This window comes from Eretmochelys imbricata, chromosome 5, assembly GCF_965152235.1.
Source record: "Eretmochelys imbricata isolate rEreImb1 chromosome 5, rEreImb1.hap1, whole genome shotgun sequence".
Taxonomy (NCBI): Eukaryota; Metazoa; Chordata; order Testudines; family Cheloniidae; genus Eretmochelys; species Eretmochelys imbricata.
The window spans coordinates 29,365,002-29,387,516 of NC_135576.1; the positions used below are offsets into that span (position 1 = coordinate 29,365,002).

Genomic DNA, 22,515 nt, shown 5'->3' on the forward strand with positions numbered 1-22,515 from the left:
ACTTTCAGGCTACAGATGCACATTAATACTGGAGCTTCAGTCCTTGTATTGCTAAATATAAAAAGACTGTCTCCCACCTTTTGTGCAATAATCTTTATTCTAGAGGGACAAATCATTCCACAAGGCGTCCAGATCACACAAAGTAATTCTTGATATGTTGCTACATGCAGGTGGGCTCATGATCTCATCCCTCCTTGGCATCTCCTTTTCCTTATACTCACATTTGAGCAGTGTGAACTGCAAGTCACTTGAACAATGCATTTACTGTGGATGCTTTTATGAGCTGTCACTCAGACTGGCCAAACATGCAGTGCAAGAGGAAATACCATGCAAAGCACTATGACCAGTTAGTTGGGCTCAGTTGTTGTTCTCCGATTTTGCATTCCTCCTGTTTATCAAGTTCCTCCATCTCCAGCTAATATCACATACATTTTGTGTAATAAGGTGCACTGTCATTATCATAGCACATTCAATATGCCAACACTAAGTCTGCTGATTCTCGTACGTTTCTAAAGGAACATTCTTAGGATGCTTCATTATAAAGAGCACTAGCAATCTACATGATCAGCCCTTTTTAAATATTTTAATTTTTATTGATTGTTTTGCAAGTACACGTAAAGGACTTTGACATATAGCTTACAATACAATAGCCATTTATAACACCTTTTCACTTTTTGCTTCTCCAAGAGACAAAATCATGTATTGGTTTAAACAATTAGAAAGAGAAATAAGTCATAGTGATATGACAGAATCACCACCTTCTTCAACTCAAGGGCATTATATTATCTCTGTCTTGTGAAGTGCTGCCGTCCAGGTAATGATCTAATTGATATCCAATTGGACCTTCCTCATGCTTCCTGGCCTTCATGTTGCCATGGAGGAGAGAAAGAAGAACCTGTCATCACAACTATTACCTAGTTTGTACATTACAGCTATGAACCAGACTTCCTTGTGCTCTTCAAAAGGAAAGCTGTCCGGCTGACTAACAAGAATGGCTTTGGCCGCTATGAAAATCAAATTTATACATTTGCACTCATCATAATACAAAGTCTTGCCAAAACATGACCACAAAATTAATACAGTTGGCTTGTGGGGGTCACTTGACATTTATCTAAGAATATAAATACCTTCCCATAGTATCAAGTTACTGAAGCAAATACAGATAGCATGGAAGACAGATATTTACACTATAATTGTATGTTGATAAGTCCTGATTCAACTCTTATCTCCACTCGTGTAATTCTATTGACTTCAATTCTCCTGAGTGACACTCATACAAGCGTGAGGTGAATCAGGTCCAAAACATTCATCACACGTGGCAGTCCCCAAATGCTCTTTTTTACTCTTGATCAAGCGTTGAATTTTCCCTAAAGGAAAAATATTACTTGCTGTACAGACTTTAGCTAATTAATCCTCACAAGGTAAATCTCTCTTTTCAATTAGGGAAACTGAAGCAGAGCATGTGTCTGAGACTTTTCAAAGGCCACAAGTGAACAATCAGAAAAGTGAAGATTAGAACTCAAGAGTTCTTGGCCCCCCAGTCCTTTGCTTAAGGTTTTGAGATATTGAACTTCTAACTACTATTAGACCATTCTGCTCTATCGAACATCAAGTCTAATGGTATAAGCACATCTGAATGAAGGATCCTAGGGGGAGAAGTAATATATATTTGCTGCTGTCCTCTCGCACCTATCAGACACCACAGTTGTGGTAAATATACTCCGAGGAAAACTTTTAGACAATCTCCACCAAATTAATTGCTACTGAGCTTAATTTAATATGGTTAATCCCATTAGATAACATTCAATTCTCTAGATTTTCTAAAAGATTTCCCCTCCTTTATTTAAACATAGTTTTCTTTATAGACAAATTAAAAGTATTAAAGGAGTGGTAAATCCCCTCCTTAGATAATATGTTTTACGTATTTCCCTTTAAAAAACAATATACATACTGAGTGTTCTTTAGTAAATCCAAGAGTAATTGCTAGCAGGAACCTATTTATGACCCCATCCATTCCATCAAAAGTGGCTCTTAACTGATCCTCAGTAATAGAGATAATGATATGCACTTTTTACTGTCTACATCACCAGGACACTATACTCTCTCAACAGCAAACACTATCCGTGAAGGGTCTTTGTGGATTAGCTCAGGCTACTTAGCCGCTTGATCATCAACCCGGGATTGTTTTATGCGAACCCACAGTGCATTAGCTTCCATTATAGCAGAGCCATTACCGAGCAATCCCATAGAAATCTAGCTATACAAAACCCCTGGAAATAATTTCTTAAATCTGACTTTTTGGGTTTTACTCCAAATGGGTGGAAATGGTCAAACTGTTAATTGACATCTTTTCCCAGAGCTTATAATATAGGAAACCTCCTGATCTTAGAGCTGGTTGGAAACTAGGGCCAGAGCAGGATTGTTGCTTGCAGCTTATTCTGGAGCGCTTTTGCCAGCTTCAAATCTTTCGAACAAATTAAATATCAGCCAAAACCCTCTTTGTATTAAACGTGACCTTAACACTACCACTTACGCAACAGCTTTCTTCTTCAGATATTCACTTGTAGGCCTGGCTACACCCCCAAGTTATATGCCTGTATAGTTAAAGGAGTACAACCCCCCCGTGTGCACCCTGTTATACTGGTGTAGAGGTGCTTATGCTAGTATAGGTTATTCCTTTAGGGAAAGGAGGAGATGCTATTTTGGTCTAATGCACATTTATACAGGTATAACTGCATCTGCAGTAGGGGCTGCACCAGTATAGCAATAGACATTCACACCCCTAATCAAATTAGTTATATCCGTACAAAATGTGTGTGTAGATCAGGCCTACTTTTACAAGAACCCTGTGAAGGAGTATTATTCCCCGCTAAACTGAGGGAAATGAAGGAGAGAAGCCCAAGGACACTGAGGAGCTAGGACACAGGAGGACTATTTCTGGCCCCCAGTGCTGTGTTCAGAACATTCCCCTGCTCCTCCCACAACATTTTATGAAGTGGGAGACTTCCTAATCTGTCTCAAGTTCAGTTTTTCCTCTCTCTCTCTCTGCCTGGGTTGCTTATATTATGTACCATTTTCTTTTGCATGGCTTCCTGGCATATATCTGATTCTTACTGTTGATGTCACATGTATGACAGGACCTCACTTAACCAAAGCATTTTGGAAACTTCCAAAATATTTAGAAGAATTGGGAAAGAAGCCACTGCATCTAGAGCTAGTACTAGACTTTGGTTAACATGGATTTTTGTGAATTAGGGTCCCATGTAATGGAGTTATGTTGTACTGGCCTGAGAGGGAAGGACCTGTGTTGTCAGACCTGTGTTCTATACTATATAGAAAAAACAACAGTTCTCTTTGTAACTCAGAGTGGGAAAGGGAAAAGACTTATCAAGTGGGGAGGGGGGAGGGTAGGAAACCTAGAGAAAGGAAACTGCATTTCATCTTGACTGTGGCTTCTGTGGATGCGAGTCCTGAAACGCTACTTGCTCCCTGGATCGGCAAGAGCTGGGGAAAGAGCTGATAAACAGGGAGCCTATCACTTTAAACCTTTCCTCAATCCGAATTTGAATAGTTGATAAAATGTCAGTTCTGAAAAGGAGCTCCTTTCCCTGACTCTTCCACGGTCACTCCACCCTTCTCCTTACAACCCAGCATTATCCCTGTCCACCCACCTTTCCTCTCTGTGACCCAGGCCCATATCCTTTGCAAGGCCATCAACTTGCCTGTTTGAGGGAAGAGACCTTTTGTGTTTCCCTCCCAAAGTGGCCCCTATCTGGGTTACACATTTGTGGGTTTCATCATTCAAATAGAAGAGACCAGAGTCATACTCTAGAAGGTGTACCTTCTCTTCATTAACACCAGTACATAGATACCACAGAAAATGATCATACATTCAAGGTTAAGGGCCCAATTGCTCCCATTGATTTCAATGGGAGTTTTGCCACTGACTTACTGGTAACAGGTTGAGGACCCAAGTTTTCACAAAAAAGTGGAAGCCCATGTGTCAGATGTACATCTGCAGCTCTACATGTTTGCTACAAGCTCAGCAATCATCCCCCAGAAGAAAATCAAGAAGCGCCTCACCATATATTAGAATTACTATGACATTTGCAGTATTTCCACTTCCAGGGGTTAACTTGTTTGTAAAACTTCAGAAAATGCACAGGCAGTTGGAAGTTGGCATGCACATAGTCTGTTTGCACAGTAGGTCTGTACTTTTTAAAAAATGTAGTCCTCAGCAATAAGACGACTTCTACAAGGCATTTCCTTGAGTCAATGCTTATTAACAATCATGGTTGTAGTATGAGGTTATCAAAAAGTTAGGTATTAAATTCACCTTTTTATTAAAACTGGACTGTAATGTCATGCGAGAAACAGCTATCACAGCCTGAATCTAACTACTAGGAAACTACTTTAAAAGCCCTTTAAAAAGAGTATAATTGCAAAACAGACACTGATTTCCCTTCACTGAGCTCCCGTTTGGAAACAAGAACTCTGGCAAGTCCAGACCAGCTTGCTTTTCAGGTTGAAATCTGCCTCATCGGTATGAGATTTGGTGCAACCTAGAAAAAAAGAGAGAGAAAAAAATAAGTTGGCAAACACACACAACAGTGCAAACTAGGTTATTGTAAGCATGTCCCTGTCCCCTGATTTCCAACTATGAAACACTGCAGCAGCAGAAGTCCCATTACCAACTGGCTTTTAATATATAAACACAGTTGAGATCTTCCAATGGTTATTGCACTGCCATTACAATATTAACACAAGACTGCCAAGAAATCCTTAGCTAATAAACCCCATTATCCGAAAACAGCTCAGCTTGTCCATCAATCCGCCTCAAACACCTGACAAAACAGAAGTGTCCTGTCATGACAGGCCCATGTAGAACAATTCAAAGATTGGATTTAAGAAAAATGGTATCCGTGGCTGTGCAGACTGTTTGAATGGGATGTAGTCAGGAAAGACAGAGTATTTTCAGCTAGCATTAATACAGTGCAAGGTTATTTACATTTTCTTACCCTCCATCTCCCAACTTATTCCATCACAAGGATATTTTTATTTGATTGTTTTCTAAGTCATTCATTCCCAGCATATACGGTACTGTACAAAAATTAAAACCAATTAGTAATATAGACTGAGACAGAGCAGCCATCCTAGCAAAACAGAATGGGCAACAGAAAAATAACCCAAAAGGGAGAGCTGATGAAAAAAAGAACCCATGTGTGTGATGGGAAGGGGGGTGAGGAAATTTGCTGGGGGTGGAGAGCTGAAACGGTGCACAAATGACTGATCCAAATTAGTATGGTTATAACTAAGCCCTGAGTATAGAGATAGAGGGACACTGCTGGATAGTCTCAGGAAGGGATCGCCTTCTACTCCCAGCCTCATGAAGAGCAAAGGCAACCTGGATGACATCAGCTGCCTCGGATGAAAGAGAATACCTCCAGTACCTCAGGTCTAGATGATTAATCGGTCTCCGTAAAATCTGACCCACTGCATTTCTTCTGCCTCCTTATCCCACCCATTTCACAGTGCTGAACATGCTCACACATTATGTCTTTGCAACCATTAGTGGCCTGTTGCTTTTAGAGGTGCAGGTCTTTATTTCCTACAGACAATGTGCAGTTTAATTTCTTGAATTATTCTTCCTTGAACCACAATAAATCATCCAGTCTCTTGTGGAAGTAGCAGCTGAGAAGCCAGGCTTGGTTCACACAGAGTATTTTTTGTGCTGAATGTTAATGAGACATCTTGGTGGAATGAGACACTGTACATTGATTTTTCAAAGCTCCGTGTAAACTGGGATAATAAATTGCAGCAAGCATGTGCATTGAGCAGTGGGAGAAACTCTCTCAGTGTATGGACACCTTGGGACGGGTTCCAGGAGGCTTACGTTTTCACATCTTAAAATGCATATGCACTGTATTTAGCATGGGGCAATTCTGCCAGCCTTGAGCAGTACTTCATTCCATGAGTGCTTCCACTGAAATAAATAAAAATACTTGAGGAGTAAGGAACTATTGGAGGTGAGTGAGAATGGCAGACTCTAGCTCTGTATTTTCTGACAACAGTGACAAAATTCAATTACGGTGAGTAGATATTGTTTATCTGTTGTCCTGGTTTTCAGTACCAGTGTGGCTTGAAGTCAGGGCTGGCTCTCGGTGCTTGGGGTGGCACATTGCTAGGGGCGGCATTCCGGGGCCGGCCACGCTGACCCTAGAAATGTGCCCCCGTCAGCCCTGGGTCGCCTCCGCTCCGCCTGCTCCCCTGAGCGCGCCGCCGCTGAGCCGCTTCTCCCCCCTCCCTCCCTTTTCGCGCGGCAAGCCTGGGAGGGAGGGGAGGAGGGAGGGAGGAGAAGCCGAGCGGTGGCACACTCGGGGGAGGCGGCGGTGGTGGAGCAGAGGTGAGCTGGGGCGGGGAGTGGTTCCTCTACCTCCCATTACTTCCTGCGCTCCCCCCCCACCCTCGCTCACCTCCGCTCCCCGTGCTCCCTTGAACGCGCTGCCTCTCCCTCGCCTGACATGGAGGGGGGAGAAGCGGAGCGGCGGCGTGTTCCAGGAGCAGGCAGAGCAGAGGTGAGCTAGGGCGGGGGGTTGCGGGGCGGGGGGAGCCACAGGAAGCAATGGGGGGCGGGGAAATGCGGCACGCCCAGGGGAGGAGGTGAGGCCGGGGATTTGGGGAAGGGATTAGGAAGGGGCGGAGTTGGCGTGGAGCCGGGGGCAGGGCACGAAAAAAAAGCGGGGGCGGCCAAAAAATGTTTTGCTTGGGGCAGCAAAAATCTTAGAGCCAGCCCTGCTTGGAGTGTTTTACATTTGAATGAGCACATTACGTTAAATCTCATGTTTCTCTCATTGGTATTTGCACATCTGACACTTCAGCTGTCCCTTGTGTGCCCAGCATCCGCTCCCTCCAAGGGTCCGATCCACTGAAAGTCAATGGGTTGCACATCCTCAGCACTTTTCAGAATCAGGCCTAAATATAACTGTTTGCTATGAATAAATAAAATTAAATAAGCAGAAAATTGCTTGAGCAGCCCAAGGATGGCTAGTGGTTTAAAATCAGGGAATCATCAAGTTTACAATGCATAGACTCCCCACGGGTCTAAATCCCAACGGGATCCACTCAGTTCTATATCCCTCTGAGGCACATAAATACCTAGGTTACAGAAAGAAAAGGAGTACTTGTGGCACTTTAGAGACTAACAAATTTATTTGCACATAAGCTTTCATGAAAGCTTATGCTCAAATAAATTTGTTAGTCTCTAAGGTGCCACAAGTACTCCTTTACTTTTTGCAAATACAGAATAACACGGCTGCTACTCTGAAACCTAGGTTACAGAGTGTGTCTTTCAATCTGTGGTGTTTCTCAGAGGTCTGCTCTGCTTGAACATCAAAAATCCCAGGGTATTTTGGCTGAGGGCCTTGTGTCCTCTGCCAAAACTTTCCCCTTCCCACGTCCAAGGTTGTGATGTGAGTTGATTGTATGGTTGGGCAGCCATTCATTATATGCCTAAAAAAATCACTATATCGTGTTATCTGGAAATTATTTTTACTTGCAGATAAAGGCATTAGTTAAAGAGCATATTCTAGCCTCTTTGTACAAAACTCTGTTGCTCAATGCAAGTTCCACGGTGGGAGAGGGGTGACAAGGACAGGAAACAGGCTATACATTTAAAACATTCTCCATCATATAAACAATCCATTGTTTTTATAAAAAGGAAAGACATCTCTATGAAATAAAACCACAGAGAAATTGATGATATCCCATACTTCATATTATTTTTCATTCATTGGCTTGACCTTAGACAGTTCAATTTTTTTTTAACCAAACCAACAGCTGCTTGATAGTCAAACATGGGTTGTTTTTCTTGGTCTGAAAGCCACAGTTTTGAGCTCCATGTTAGCTTTTAATGTCTTTTTGTATCCCTGACCTAGAATTGAGCTTTCACAGGAAAAAACAAGAAGCTGAATCTTTATGTAGACAGACTTGCCTTATCAATTTTTATAATGAAATACATCTACAAAAGAATGTTTTCTTATTCTGTTCTCTCATGGTCTCATCAAAACTATAAACTGGTACAAGCCAAAAGAGATTACTTTGCCAAGCTGGTCTACAAGCCAGGCGGTAGCAGATGTGATTTAAGTGTACAAGATAAGCCAATACTTTGTCTTCACAGCCTAGTGAAATCCAGGGTGAATTGTTTATTTTTGATACAATACCAGGTTCCTAACAAAGATTGGTGACTCTAAATCACTTGTCCCTTGGCATGTAGCTGATGTTTTCTGAAGCCATTGAAAAATACTATCAACAGAAACGTTCAACTCCATAATCTATTTTCTTTAGTTCTATACAAAATAGTACTTCTTCACAGGAAAAAGTACTGTATAAGATGAGAGAATTCTGCTTTTCATTCCTATCGGCGCAATGTCATTAAAGTCATTGTTATTTTCTGGTGTAAACAGCAGCAAAACTCAACTCACTGAACAGAAATAATAATTTAAGTATAGCAAGTGGTATCTTCTAAGGTAGACAGGGTCAGCATTTTGGTGTATGAGGAAAAGCATTCACAACGCAGCTCTTCAGGTATTATTCTACCACAGAGTTCAGGGCTTGAGCTGGGTGAAATGTTTTTGATGAATAAACGATTCGCTGAAAAATGCAGTTTCAGTCAACCAGAAACTATTCACAAATTTGTGTAAAGTTCTCCAAATAGTTTCAACTGAACCCAAAAACACGAAATGTTTCAGTAGCATTGAAATGAAATGCTTCATTTTGACCCAACCCAATATTTTGTTTCAATATTGGGCATTTTGACAAAAGTGGACTAAGTTTACAAAATACTGGACGGGGAGGAGGGGGCAAAACCCCTCCCTTATAACCTTTAGGCAGTGGTTAGGGTACTCACCTAGGATAGGGGAGACCCAAAGTTCATGTGCCCCCTCCACCTGATAAGAAGGGTCTCCCAAATTGAAGACAATGTCCCAAGCCATTGGGCTATGGGATATTCTGGGGTGACTCTCTCTCAGTCTCTCCTCTTGAAGCTATTCCAGTTTGTATAAACTATTAAATAGGGGGTATCAACACTGGAAAAGAACAACAACAAAACAACCATGGCAGCGAGTTTCTCAGCCCAGGTCAATTGACTTGGGCTCAAACTATGGGGCTAAAAATAGCAATATTGACGTTCCTACCTGGGCTGGAGCCCCCCAACAAAGGAGGAGGGCCTCAGAGCCTGGACTCTAGCCTGTGTGGGAACATCTACATTGCTATTTGTAGCCCCATAGCATGATCCCTGTGAGCGCAAGTCAGTTGACCCAGGCTCTGAGTCTCACTGCCATGTTTTGTGGTGTTTTTTTTTGCCGTGTTTATGTATCATAGTCATTGGAGTGGGTCTTAAACTCGGGTCTACCTAAATGAGTACCCTAACGACCAGGCTATACAGTCAGTCTCACTCTCGTCCCCTGGCCCAACGACTATCAGTTGTCATTATGAATGACTGCCACACGTGCTACTACAGTAGCTTCAGCCATTAGCTCTTTAAATGCTGATCACAAATGGCCCATAAAAATACATTAAATACGTTGTGGCTTAACCCCCTTTCTAAACTTCCAAGATTATAGAGGGTGGGTACTGAATGCAAAAAAAGATGAATCTACACAGTCAATTTTTGTATGCTTTAGCATGGACTTTACTGATTGCACGCGAGGCTCTGTGACTGGAGAAAAATAAATCCTGACATTATCAAAGTACGCAAAAAATCAACCCCTTTCCTTAAATCATTACTGGAAGGATGATCAAAACCAGTTCTTTTGTGTAAAGGACTGCTGAATACGGAGGGTTGTTTCAAAAGAGAAATTTTAAAACACAAGGTTAATAGAGTGACTTCAGTAAGGTGTTATGTGGACAATGAATTATGCAGTCAAGCTGTTTTTATAGCAACGTGTTATACTCTGCCAGTTGCAGGTCATTTCAACATTAAAAATAGAATTCCTCCCAATTAGCTGAAACTATTTTCAGAAGTGACTTGCCTCATACCTGCCTCTCATTTATTTAAAAAAAATGCAGAACAATAAAACTAACACACAATATTTTGGCAAAACTGTTTAGCAAAATGTATTCCTACAGATGCAGATACGGAAGCTTATGAAGTCAAAATTTCTGGCTTGTGATCTTACAATTCTCAGCCCCACCCAGCAAGGACTCCACAGGAGGTTGTTGTCCACATTAGTGTATCCCATTGTAGAACTGCAGTAATTTTTTCTTCATTATTTTGTATTTTGGTAGTACAGAATGCACAGTGTACTAGGTACCGCCCTTGCCTGAAGGACAGCACCTGCCCTCACTGTCTCTGCCTCAAAAGGTTTTACCAAATAAGAGGACAAGCACCACATTGTGGATGTGGAAGGAGGATAGTGGCAGGGTGCTACCTTGTGGCACAGCAATGTCCTGTAGGCACACTTTCCTCAGCTTCCTTTAGTGGGGTTCAGAAATCAATCACTTGCCTCCACAGTCTTTAAACAATATTTCCCTTCCCCTGGGATCTAATTCAGGGGTTCTCAAACTGGGGGTCGGGACATCTCAGGGGATCGCGAGGTTATTACATGAGGGAGTTGCGAGCTGTCAGCCTCCATCCATTAACCTTGCTTTGCCTCTACCATTTATAATGGTGTTAAATATATAAAAAAGTGTTTTTAATTTATAAGGGGGGGGGGGTCGCACTCAGAGGTCTGGTATGTGAAAGGGGTCACCAGTACAAAAGTTTGAGAACCACTGATATAATTTATTTAGCTTATACAACTTCCCTCAAAGAGCTCCCCTTTACATTCAGGAGGCCTTACCTGCCCTCTGTCTTGGGGACTTGTTTTTTTTTTAATAGTCCTGGCCTTTCTGGTCTATAGATTCCACTCTTATATTCAGGGGTCTTCCTAGCCTTCCTCTTTGGAGTAAGGGATGGGGTGGCTTTCTGTCAAACTTCTCCCTCCTTGGCACAGGAGGCCCTCGTTGCGCTGTGATCTTTACCTCAGGCCAACTGTGGCTTTCAGTCAGCTTCTCTGCCAGTAGACCCCTTTCCCCTGGACTGGGAGAGGTCAGCAAGTATTAACCTTCACTGCTGGTGTCTCTAGGCTCTGAGAGAAGAGGCAGCATATATACAGCCCTCTTTCCCAGAGCTGGTGAGGGTTGGTTGGGAGAGAAGGGAGCCCTGCCCCACTCTCTCTACCAAAGCTCTTGGTCTTGTCCCTTAAGGAAGAGCAGCACAGGTTGTCCCCAGTCACAGACTGTTCCCTGGACCGCTTCCTGTCTTCCCATATCTGCCTTTGCCATTTTTCTTGATCCTTGAGTATCAAACCATAAAGGGGCCACGGCATGGTGCAGGGGTGGAAGGACCTGTAGGCCCTACTACTAATAAGCGGACAGATTACCTTGTCACAAGAATACATTCAAAATATGTACAATTGTTATATGCACCACATACGGCATCTGTTTGGTTAAATATACATCATTAGTTATACCCCACTGCCCCTCAAGCCTTTCCATCTTTAACTGGCCCATTTCATGTATGCATCACTAAAGAACTGAGACTCTTGAGAAGGGATTTGAAGGATGAGAAAGTAGTGGCCTTATAGATTAGTACAGAGAGAACATTTCACACATATGGGGCAATTTTAAACTGTGTATTGGAAAATGTAGTAAGAAAAATCTGTGCACAAAAGGGCTCTGGGTGAGCTAATTTTTATATCATTGAACAGGCTCTAATATTCACCCACCATCCTAGTGAAGCTGACCTATCCCCTTCAATGCATTTGCTCAGTTTCACTCCCCAACTGTCCTTGCCAATCCAGTCCTCCTCTCCAGTTCTTCTACTGCACCCATCCAGTCCCCAATCCCAGGCCTAACACCCTCGCTCGCTCTCACCTTAGTGAACCTACAACTTCCTTCCCTGCTCTCATGGCAAGCATCCATGTGATCTAAACTTCAGTATCACCTGCCACCCTGACACAGTCACACACACACTTTGAAAGATGAAAGCTACTGGATTACAAATAAAAGGCTTATGTGCTTTTCTTATCTGTTAAGATGGCTAGGTCTGGAACACGATGACTACATTTGTTCATACAATGACTTACTGTAAAGTCACAGCCAGTGCTTTTCTTGATTTCATCTACTGACAGTCCTTCCCAGATTTCAATCAGGGTCAGTCCCTTTTTCTTGTCCACATCAAACACAGCCTGTCAGATTCAAATAAAATATGAGTCATTTTTAGTGTAAGAAGGGATAATAAGGAAATGACTATATAATAAAAAATGGTGAGCTGAAATATGTACACTTCCATTAGAAGGGTAACAAATTATGCTGTTATTTACATGTGTCAATTTTCTTACCTATAACTGTCCAGTAAATATCAGTGTAATATTCATTAGTACTTGAAAGAATAAAAACAAACAGGGGAGTTAATATTGTAAAAGTATGTATCTGTTATTCTTTGGATGAATTCAGCCATTTTAGACAAATTGGTAGGGATGGGATCTACACCTTACTGGGCAATTCTGGTTGGATTTTACGCTTGCCTGAGAGGTGACAACTGGTGGTGGAAGAGGGGACTGCTTGCTCTCTTTGTTTTTTAGGTTAGGGTCAGAAGTGAAATACATCTGATTGTTTGAAGGGTCCATGGGTGATTTTCTCCACTTCAATTGCACCATCCAATTTTGTCCAATTTGATTATTTTGGGAGTCCAGGGCTGCCAATGAAGCAGAGGTGGTGGTGTTTTTTACAGAACACCTGGGATAAAGTGGCAAAGCCTGTGTAAGTGAGCAAGGACAGCACCTTCTGAAGCTTTTTCTGGCACTCTGGTTACTGCTTTGCACTTCCACAGCTCACAGCACATTTAATAATAAATACATACATAATAAAGGCTGTTTCTGTATTTCCACAGATGCAAAATACAGGTAATGTGGGATTTAATGGGTGCCAGCCAGAGAGACTTATACTGGTTGCATGCTGTAGCCAATAAAACTCATAATATGTCGAGACATTTTCCCAGAGAAAGTCAGTTGAAAAAGGTGAAGGTTTAACCTGGAATCAAAGGGAAGTCACAGATTTGACACAGGAGTGGACTGAAGCTCAGATTGAACACTTAATTATCCTTCCCTGGGGTATATCAGGCTACAAATTTGATTTACGAAATTACACAGGGATTTACATCCCTAAATCTGAAGACAGAAACTGGAGGTAAGAAACACCTACTTTAGGATGTTGGTTTGGAGATGGTTAGAGTTTCCAGTTGAATTTAAGTGATATTCTGGTGTATACATAAGAGATATTTCTTATAGGAATATATGATAGGTGCATATATGTACAAAGAAGGATCTGCCCAGGGCTGGTTCTTATAAAAATGCCTGTAGGTTACTTGTTTTTTCCCCAATCTTTGTTCAACTTTCCTTTTCAACTATACATTTGTATGTAGCCTGTTCCTAGAGTCAGACTTTAAATAAGTTTCACATTTCATTTGTTTTCTTCTACCTTGTGGAGAAAGATTTATTTAAGATAACAAGTAATATACTCCTGGGGGAAAATGGCATCTAACATGACTGCCTTTGAAGCACACTACTTAGTATGATAAGAGGGCTCCCGCAGAGACTACCCTTAGCCCTCCAAATGTAAGCACTTATAATAAAATAAAGGTAGTGGCAGCAATAACTTAATTTTCTCAACCTCTATTGAAAAGGTCCACTGAACTACTCTGTGCAGCGAACGGACGGTTTGGGGCTCAGTTCTGCCTCCCTTCCTCACACTGAGTAGTAAATTACTTCACAAGTAGTCCCATGAAAGGCTGATAGCAGACACTCTTCATAATTCTATCACAGGCATTTGAATGTGTTTGAAAACGTGGCCAAGTATGTTTGGGTGCTAAAGGATCGCATTTTTCAAAGGAAAACTGAGACCCACCCAAACTCCTGAATCCACCTCCAAGGGGATCTACCATTTTCATTGTTAAGTGATGCTGCATATCATTCATGCTTGCACTAAATTAAATTTAAATATGATTTGGTGGCACTTTCTAGAGTGAAAAAAGACTGGAAAAGGACTAAAGAAATGTACTTTACCTTCTCCGTAATGATACGATTTACACATTGTTTCCCAGTTAGTGGCAAATTACATTTTTCCATAATTTTGTGGACGTTGCCCTGCATTTAACAATAGACAGACAAACATTAGCTTTCAAGAACCAATATTTGTTGTTCAGAATTCAGATAAGGACAAGAAAATAATACACTTAAACATCACAGGCATAAGCACTCTGCATGCATGAAACACACACTGTACTCAGACCTCTAACTCTGGAGTCCTTTCCGATGGCAGATTATATCTGATCCCAAACACTTTGTGCTAGATCGTGTCTTGGATTACAGACTCATGCGGAGGAGTAAAAGGGAATAAGAACTTCTTTACATCCTTGTGTGGGCTACACAGACCCTATGCCCAGTGTATTTCTACTTACCGCTTCCCTCCTCCTGGAGCTGGGTGGGGAACGGGTGGAGCCTTAGCCAATTAATGCAGCAACTGAGCTGATCTGGGGCTGTCATAATTGGCTGCTGGAATAAGGGGAAGGCAGGGAGGGAACTGTACCTCAAAGAAATCTCTCTGGAAAACCATGCCTCCAGGGGTGGTGCAATTCATAGAGCTTGTCTTGCTTTGGGCTGTGCCTAAAAGCACAATCTAGCTCTTTATTATTAAGGTGAAAGCCCAAATAGTGGTTACTTACTTGGGAGCTCACAGAAACTACAGGGAACCTTCCATACCCATTCCTTTGTACACTCGGCAGGGAACCAGCTCACTTACGTGATATTTCTCCGACATGCTTATCTATGCACAGTACTTACAGAGAGTCTGATGCACACATAACTGATTCCAGCCCTTAGGAGGCTGTACCCACAGCCAGGAATAGCTATTCATATAATCAAGTTCAGCCCCTCTACCCAACAGAGTCTTCATGCTCACCTAGCACACACCCCTTTCCCTGTGCCTACACACAGCAAAATCGAGAAATGATACAGGCTGGTCAAAACTGTATCATCCAAAAGTGTTATGTAGAAGCCACATGGTTTCTCTCTTAGACAGAGCATCAGCCTACAAATATTATCAAACGGAATCTATTTAATTTCCTTCAGGGACACTATGTGTCAGCTGAACTATGAGACTTCCTATTAAATGAATGTAGGCAGAAACTGCTCTGAATGAACATAAAATGGACTGATCATTGCCCTTCAGTTGCTAGTTGTACGTATTTTACAGATATAGCCATAAACGTACACTTTGGTAATATACTCTTATCATTTTATGTCTAATTATCAGTTTTCTTTTATACATTTCAAAGGAGATCTAGAGTGTTGCAAGTCTAAATTAATCAGCTGAACTCACTGATGAATTCTCTGTGTTTTACCACTGTCAGCTCTCCTTAAGTCTAATATAGCTTGAGCAGCCAGACCTCAGCAAAAAGTCAATTCCTGGATGCTGACAAAATGAGCAATCTGTGGGTTGTGAAAGAAATTTTTTCTGGGAGGAACTATTGCTTCATTCTAATTATATAAGCAAGATCCACATCTAGTATCAAGGGAACTACTCAGATAAAACTAACAAATTTATTTGAGCATAAGCTTTTGTGAGCTACAGCTCACTTTATCCGATGAAGTGAGCTGTAGCTCATGAAAGCTTATGCTCAAATAAATGTGTTAGTCTCTAAGGTGCCACAAGTACTCTTTTTCTTTTTGCGGATACAGACTAACATGGCTGCTACTCTGAAACCTCAGATAAAACTGATTTCAGAGTAACAGCCATGTTAGTCTGTATTCGCAAAAAGAAAAGGAGTACTTGTGGCACCTTAGAGACTAACCAATTTATTTGAGCATAAGCTTTCGTGAGCTACAGCTCACTGACTCAGTCTTAATGAAAATAATTACTTGAAACAGACAGCATTACTTTCAAATGATCAGCTTATGTTGTACCTTTCTCAAGGACCTTCTGGCATTCTGTTCTCATAACAGCCAAGATTGATCTGTGCTATTTTAAAAGTTTTCAGTAACACAGCAAGTACACTTTTAAGGTCATGTAATATCTCCTCTTGGTATCCTGTGGAGACTGAAATGTACAGGCTTGCAGAGGTGATAGCTTGAAGAGAGCCTCAGTGACCCTGAGAACAGATGCATTTCAGCGTCTTGAACAATTCAGCTGAAGATTATTTTATTGCTGCTTACTATTTGAGCTGGCTTTTGGAACCCACACATCTCCACCTATATCTGCAGGGCCACACCAGATTGAGAACTCAGATGAGACTGTGGGATCTGTTACCATCTGTGTTTAAGAGGTGTTGATTGTATAAAAGAGGAGTGTAAGTGTGTGTGTTTGTATGTGTGTGGAGGGCGGGTGGGATCCAAAATCTGGTCCAACCTGTGCTAAAAATGGTTTTGTTGACAAACACATTTTGTTATTTGAGAGCGAAAACATCATTAATCTACCACGATGCATCAATATTAGAACTGTTCACAACGGAGGAGTGGATGACATAGGGTAATGGGATGAGCTTTTCAGCTCTTCATCACCTGTGTCAGTTCGACCCCCAGCCAAGGGTGGTTGAGATCAGTTATGATGTCTTTGTTCAGTGGTGTGCACTGGAGGCCTCCATCCAACTCAAGCTTCAGAAAGGCACTATTACACACAGCTGTATACATATTTTTACTATTCTTTGCAAAAAAAAGTCCTCATACCCATTCAGTTCTTGGCCTAACTTGATTTTTATTACTCCTGGGCAAGGGTAGTGCATGTTTCGCCAAACTGCCTAACATTGCATGTTCTGTGCCTATTTGGTGGATAAATAAAACATCATTCTCTAGCACTATTGCCTTTCTCGTCTTTACAAGGAAAAAACTCACTTGGAAAAAAAGATAAAAGAATTGCTGACAGCAGTTACTATCTAATCCATGGGAGGGCAAACTGTGGCCTGCGGGCCAGATCCAGCCCATCAGGGCTTTCATTCTGGTCCGCGGGATTGCCAGACCCGTGGCGCAGTGGGGCTAAGGCAGGCTCCCTGCCTGCCCTGGACCCATGCTGCTCCCGGAAGCAGCCAGCACCACGTCCCTGCAGCCCTGGGGGAGGGGCAAAGGGCTCTGTGTGCTGCCCTTGCCTGCAGGCACTGCCCCCTGCAGGTCCCATTGACTGGGAACGGGGAATAGCAGCCAATGGAAGCTTTGGGGGCGGTACCCACAGGCAAGGGCAATGCGCAGTGGAGCCGACTGCCCCACCCCACCCCACCCCACGGAGCCACTCCCAGACATGCTAGTCACTTCCAGGAGTGGCGCGGGGCCATGGTAGGCAGGAAGCCTGCCTTAGCCCTGCTGTGTGCCGCCACTCGAGGTAAGCGGTGCCAGGCTAGAGCCTGAACCCCAAACCTCTCCTGCACCCCGCAACCCAACCCCCTGCACCCCTCCTCCTCCCCATCCCCCTGCCCTGAGACCCCTCCTGCACTCCACACCCCCTTCTGCACCCAACCCCCTGCCCTGAGCCACTTCTCATGCCCTCCACTCTCTCCTGCACCCCAACCCCCTGCCCCAGCCCTACATTCATGACCCTGCACACAATTTCCCCACCCAGATGTGGCCCTCAGACCAAAAAGTTTGCCCACCCCGACCTAATCAAACAGTAAAACAATGGTCTCAGTTTTTAAAATATATGCCCTGATACTGTAAATCAGAGCCCATGGGCAGAAAACCTCTAGCATTCAAGCACTTCTCAAAGTTTAAAGGAAGACGTACAAATAAACAATTGAAGTGCTGGCTGCAACTTCATAATTAACATTGAGTTCTCTCTTACACTTATTGTGGAAATTCAACCTCTTTGTCTGTATGAAAAATATAGCATATTGTCTTCAAAAGTACAGCACTTACTCTTGAGTACAGAACAAATTTTCTGAGAATTTACGAGCCTATCATAACAACCTGGAGGTTTTGTGAGTCATCACTGTAGCTGAAGATGTAAAAAAATTTAAACTGGTTATAAGATAAAAAGTTTCAAGACTGGGCTAAATAATGTATCAACCATAGAACATACCTGGTGACTCTGCTTGTAACAGATATTAGCATGGTAATGATAAGCCAAAACCACCACACTACATCTAAATCCCCTTGAATTTTGGGAAAGTTCAGACCCAGATGTGAACTCTTGGGCTGATCTCCAATATTAAATGTTCGCCACTTCTTTCAAATAGAATTAGAAGAGACTATAGAACTAAAAATGATAGCTTCACCTGAAAAATAACTGGATCATCCTGACTCATACCACAATACAAAACGATGTAGCTCACGAAAGCTTATGCTCAAATAAATTTGTTAGTCTCTAAGGTGCCACTAGTACTCCATTTCTTTTTGCGAATACAGACTAACACGGCTGCTACTCTGAAACCTACAAAATGATGGTTTCCCAAATCTCCCAGAATAAGTGGTGTGGTGGAACCGAGGTGATGTCCTATTCATCCTAAACTTGCACTTATCACAGAGAGTGATAAGCACAGAAGTTATGGTACGAGTAAGTGTAAAGAAAACTACTTTGGTGTTTATGAAGACTGACAAGGCCCAAATTCAATATTCTCTGTCAATGCTGAAGTTACTTTGACAGCTCTTGACATTGCAGTAACTTTGGCTGGTATCTAGTTCTTTCACCCTCTAGCTTTTCCCACACTTAATATTTCTTCTGTTCCCCCACCCCCACCCCGATTACTGGCATTCACAAACACCTCAGAAGTCTTGAAGGATCTGATATCAATCTGTCCTTTTTGTTGCAGCTAGATGTCATTTCTCTCTCCCCTGTAGCCTTTCACTACACGTCAATGTCTTACATCTTGATTTCTGTTAATCCATCATCAGATCCTAACCCTTTCTGTGAATTATCTTATTACTGTTGTTTATTTTCAGAGTGATGTCTTTGGCTGTCTCTAAACCATTGACTTCTTATCAGTGCAGGTTTGTAACAAAATCCTCTTTTCCAAGAGCATGGTTAATGTGTACTCATATATTTGTTTCAGTTGGTAGGAATGTTGGGCTCTGAGGGGGATGAAGGAGCACACCTCTGTTGAGTTTGAACTACTTCTTAGATGCAGATGAAACAACAGTTTGCTCTCAAAGAGAAACTCTTTAAAGAAATAACTAGGATTGAACAGAAAATCTGCTCTGGCACAAATAGCTACCCCAAGGGAATGCTACTTGCTTCAGAAGTGGTGTTACTGGTGAGGGTTGTGTGCGTTTTTGGTTTTTGACAGAGCATCTAAAAAGCATAACAGCAGCTTTCTATTTCTGAGTTTTAGCTTTATATACTTGCAGTTTCTTCACTCTTGGAGCAGCAAGAGCAAAGCAGTATTGAGAACCAAAAGAGAGGGACAAGCTTCTAAAACGTAAGCTCTCCAGGGAGAGCAAAATTCTCAATTTAAAAATAAATTAGTTTGTGAGAATGCCATTTTTCTTGCCCGACTCAAAAATGACAAGTAGATAATCACATAGCAGGTTATATGAGTTGCACATCTACCATACATTCCGATTATACAGTACAATAAACCATTCAAAGAGGAGATGATAATTATAGACAACAATCAACTAAAATAAATGTTTTTGGTGTCAGTCCTAACGTTTTTTCTCAGAGAAGATAAAGAAAAATCTGGAGTGGTAGCCCACAAACATCAGGCTATGAGACCACATATTTGCTGAAAAATGAAGAATGTACTTTATTTGTGGTAGTACCTTCCCATAGAAAGCAGAGACAGAATAATTAATACAGGGATTTCCACAACAGGCTCTCCAAAAGAAATGCACATAAGGCATTTCTTGTTCCTAAAGGCCCAAATTATACATACATGTGCAAGGGCTAGCCTTAGGGAAAATAGCACCTTGGGGGAGCTTGCTGCCTGCCCCCTACAGGAAACCATCTATGACACCTTCCCTGAGGAAGAGCTCGTTTTCCGGGTAGGGCAGGTCGGCAAAGCGAGCCCAGGTGGCCTGTTCCCTGCCCGGGCTTCCCGAACAGCAGGTGGCCACTCAGCAGGCAGAGCAGCAGCAGGTGGAAGGGCAGTGGCATAGCAGGTGTCATGCTACCGGGAGGGCGGAGAGGGGATGTGTGTGAGTGTCTGGTTCCCACCCCACAGCCCCCTTTATCCCCTCTCCTTCCCTCGTGAGCGGGCATGGCTAGTAATCATTACTTAGAAACTCAGTGCCCTTCTGCAGTTTCTTGACCATGGTATGCCCCCTGACTACAGAGCCCTGGACAGTCACCTGTGTCGCTGACCCATAAGACCAGCACTGCATGCGTCCAAGAATGAATAAATAAAACCCCACAATTCATAATAGCACAATTCTTGTGTCAAGGTTCCTCCCCACTCTGAACTCTAGGGTACAGATGTGGGGACCTGCATGAAAAACCTCCTAAGCTTATCTTTACCAGCTTAGGTCAAAACTTCCCCAAGGTACAAAGTATTCCACCCGTGGTCCTTGGAATGGCCGCTACCACCACCAAACTAATACTGGTTACTGGGGAAGAGCTGTTTGGACGCGTCTTTCCCCCCAAAATACTTCCCAAAACCCTGCACCCCACTTCCTGGACAAGGTTTGGTAAAAAGCTTCACCAATTTGCCTAGGTGACTACAGACCCAGACCCTTGGATCTTAAGAACAATGAACAATCCTCCCAACACTTGCACCCCCCCTTTCCTGGGAAATGTTGGATAAAAAGCCTCACCAATTTGCATAGGTGACCACAGACCCAAACCCTTGGATCTGAGAACAATGAAAAAGCATTCAGTTTTTTACAAGAAAACTTTTAATAGAAAATAGAAGTAAATAGAAATAAAGAAATCCCCCCTGTAAAATCAGGATGGTAGATATCTTACAGGGTAATTAGATTAAAAAACATAGAGAACCCCTCTAGGCAAAACCTTAAGTTACAAAAAAGATACACAGACAGAAATAGTTATTCTATTCAGCACAATTCTTTTCTCAGCCATTTAAAGAAATCATAATCTAACACATACCTAGCTAGATTACTTACTAAAAGTTCTAAGACTCCATTCCTGGTCTATCCCTGGCCAAGCACAGCATACAGACAGACACAGACCCTTTGTTTCTCTCCCTCCTCCCAGCTTTTGAAAGTATCTTGTCCCCTCATTGGTCATTTTGGTCAGGTGCCAGCGAGGTTACCTTTAGCTTCTTAACCCTTTACAGGTGAGAGGAGCTTTCCCCTGGCCAGGAGGGATTTCAAAGGGGTTTACCCTTCCCTTTATATTTATGACACGCCCCCCAAATCTCAGCTAGGGTGAAACACTGGCTGGGATTTCTTCCTGGAGCTCTAGGAAAAACAGAGTTAATAAGACACATGCATCTCTAAATATACTACCAAGTACATAAAGACTAACAATATTTTCCACATCTCAAGGACGATTTTAACCAGTTGACTCTGGGAAACTTTCACGGGAGAGTGCATCAGCCACTTTGTTAGAAGCTCCTGAGATGTGTTGGATGTCGAAATCAAAATCTTGGAGAGCTAAACTCCACCGAAGAAGTTTTTTGTTAGTTTCCTTGACGGTGTGAAGCCACTTTAGTGCAGCATGGTCGGTTTGCAGGTGGAAACGCCGTCCCCAAACATATGGGCGTAGCTTTTCCAGAGCGTAGACAATGGCGTAACATTCTTTTTCAGTGACTGACCAGTTGCTTTCCCTCTCAGACAGTTTTTTGCTGAGAAACACTACAGGGTGGAATTCTTGATCAGATCCTTTCTGCATTAAAACTGCTCCCACACCACGCTCGGATGCATCTGTGGTTACTAGGAACGGTTTGTCAAAGTCTGGGGCCCTTAGTACAGGGTCAGACATGAGTGTCGCTTTAAGCTTGTTAAAGGCCTTCTGACACTTTCCGGTCCACTGAACAGCATTTGGCTGTTTCTTTTTGGTTAGGTCTGTCAGTGGGGCAGCGATTTGGCTGTAGTGCGGTACAAATTGTCTGTAATAACCGGCCAAGCCTAAGAAGGATTGAACCTGTTTCTTTGACTTTGGGACAGGCCACTTTTGGATAGCATCCACTTTGGCCTGTAGGGGGCTGATAGTTCCTTGACCCACCTGGTGTCCAAGGTAAGTCACTCTGTTTAGGCCTATTTGACACTTCTTAGCCTTAACAGTTAGTCCTGCCTCCCTTATGCGCTCAAGGACTTTTTGTAGATGTTCCAGGTGGTCTGCCCAGGAATCCGAAAATATGGCCACATCGTCAAGGTAGGCGACTGCATATTCTCCTAATCCCGCTAGGAGACCATCTACAAGTCTTTGGAAAGTGGCGGGTGCATTTCGCAGCCCGAAAGGGAGTACATTAAATTCATACAGCCCGAGATGTGTGATGAAGGCTGACCTTTCTTTGGCAGATTCATCTAGCGGTACCTGCCAGTACCCCTTTGTTAAGTCCAAGGTAGAGATGAACTGGGCCCGTCCCAGTTTCTCTAA

The 22,515-nt window shown here is 42.6% G+C and overlaps 1 protein-coding gene across 1 annotated transcript in view; it reads right to left on the minus strand.

Moving 5' to 3' along the window:
- Nucleotides 1-568: 568 nt before the first annotated feature.
- Nucleotides 569-22,515, minus strand: part of OXCT1 (3-oxoacid CoA-transferase 1) — a 138,879-nt gene continuing 116,932 nt past the window's right edge. The window contains exons 15-17 of the mRNA XM_077816798.1: nucleotides 14,103-14,183; nucleotides 12,126-12,227; nucleotides 569-4,562 (exon numbers count right to left, since the gene is read on the minus strand). Of these exons, the coding sequence (XP_077672924.1) occupies nucleotides 4,521-4,562; nucleotides 12,126-12,227; nucleotides 14,103-14,183 (225 nt within the window). The 3' untranslated portion in view covers nucleotides 569-4,520. The remainder of the gene's footprint in view (nucleotides 4,563-12,125; nucleotides 12,228-14,102; nucleotides 14,184-22,515) is intronic.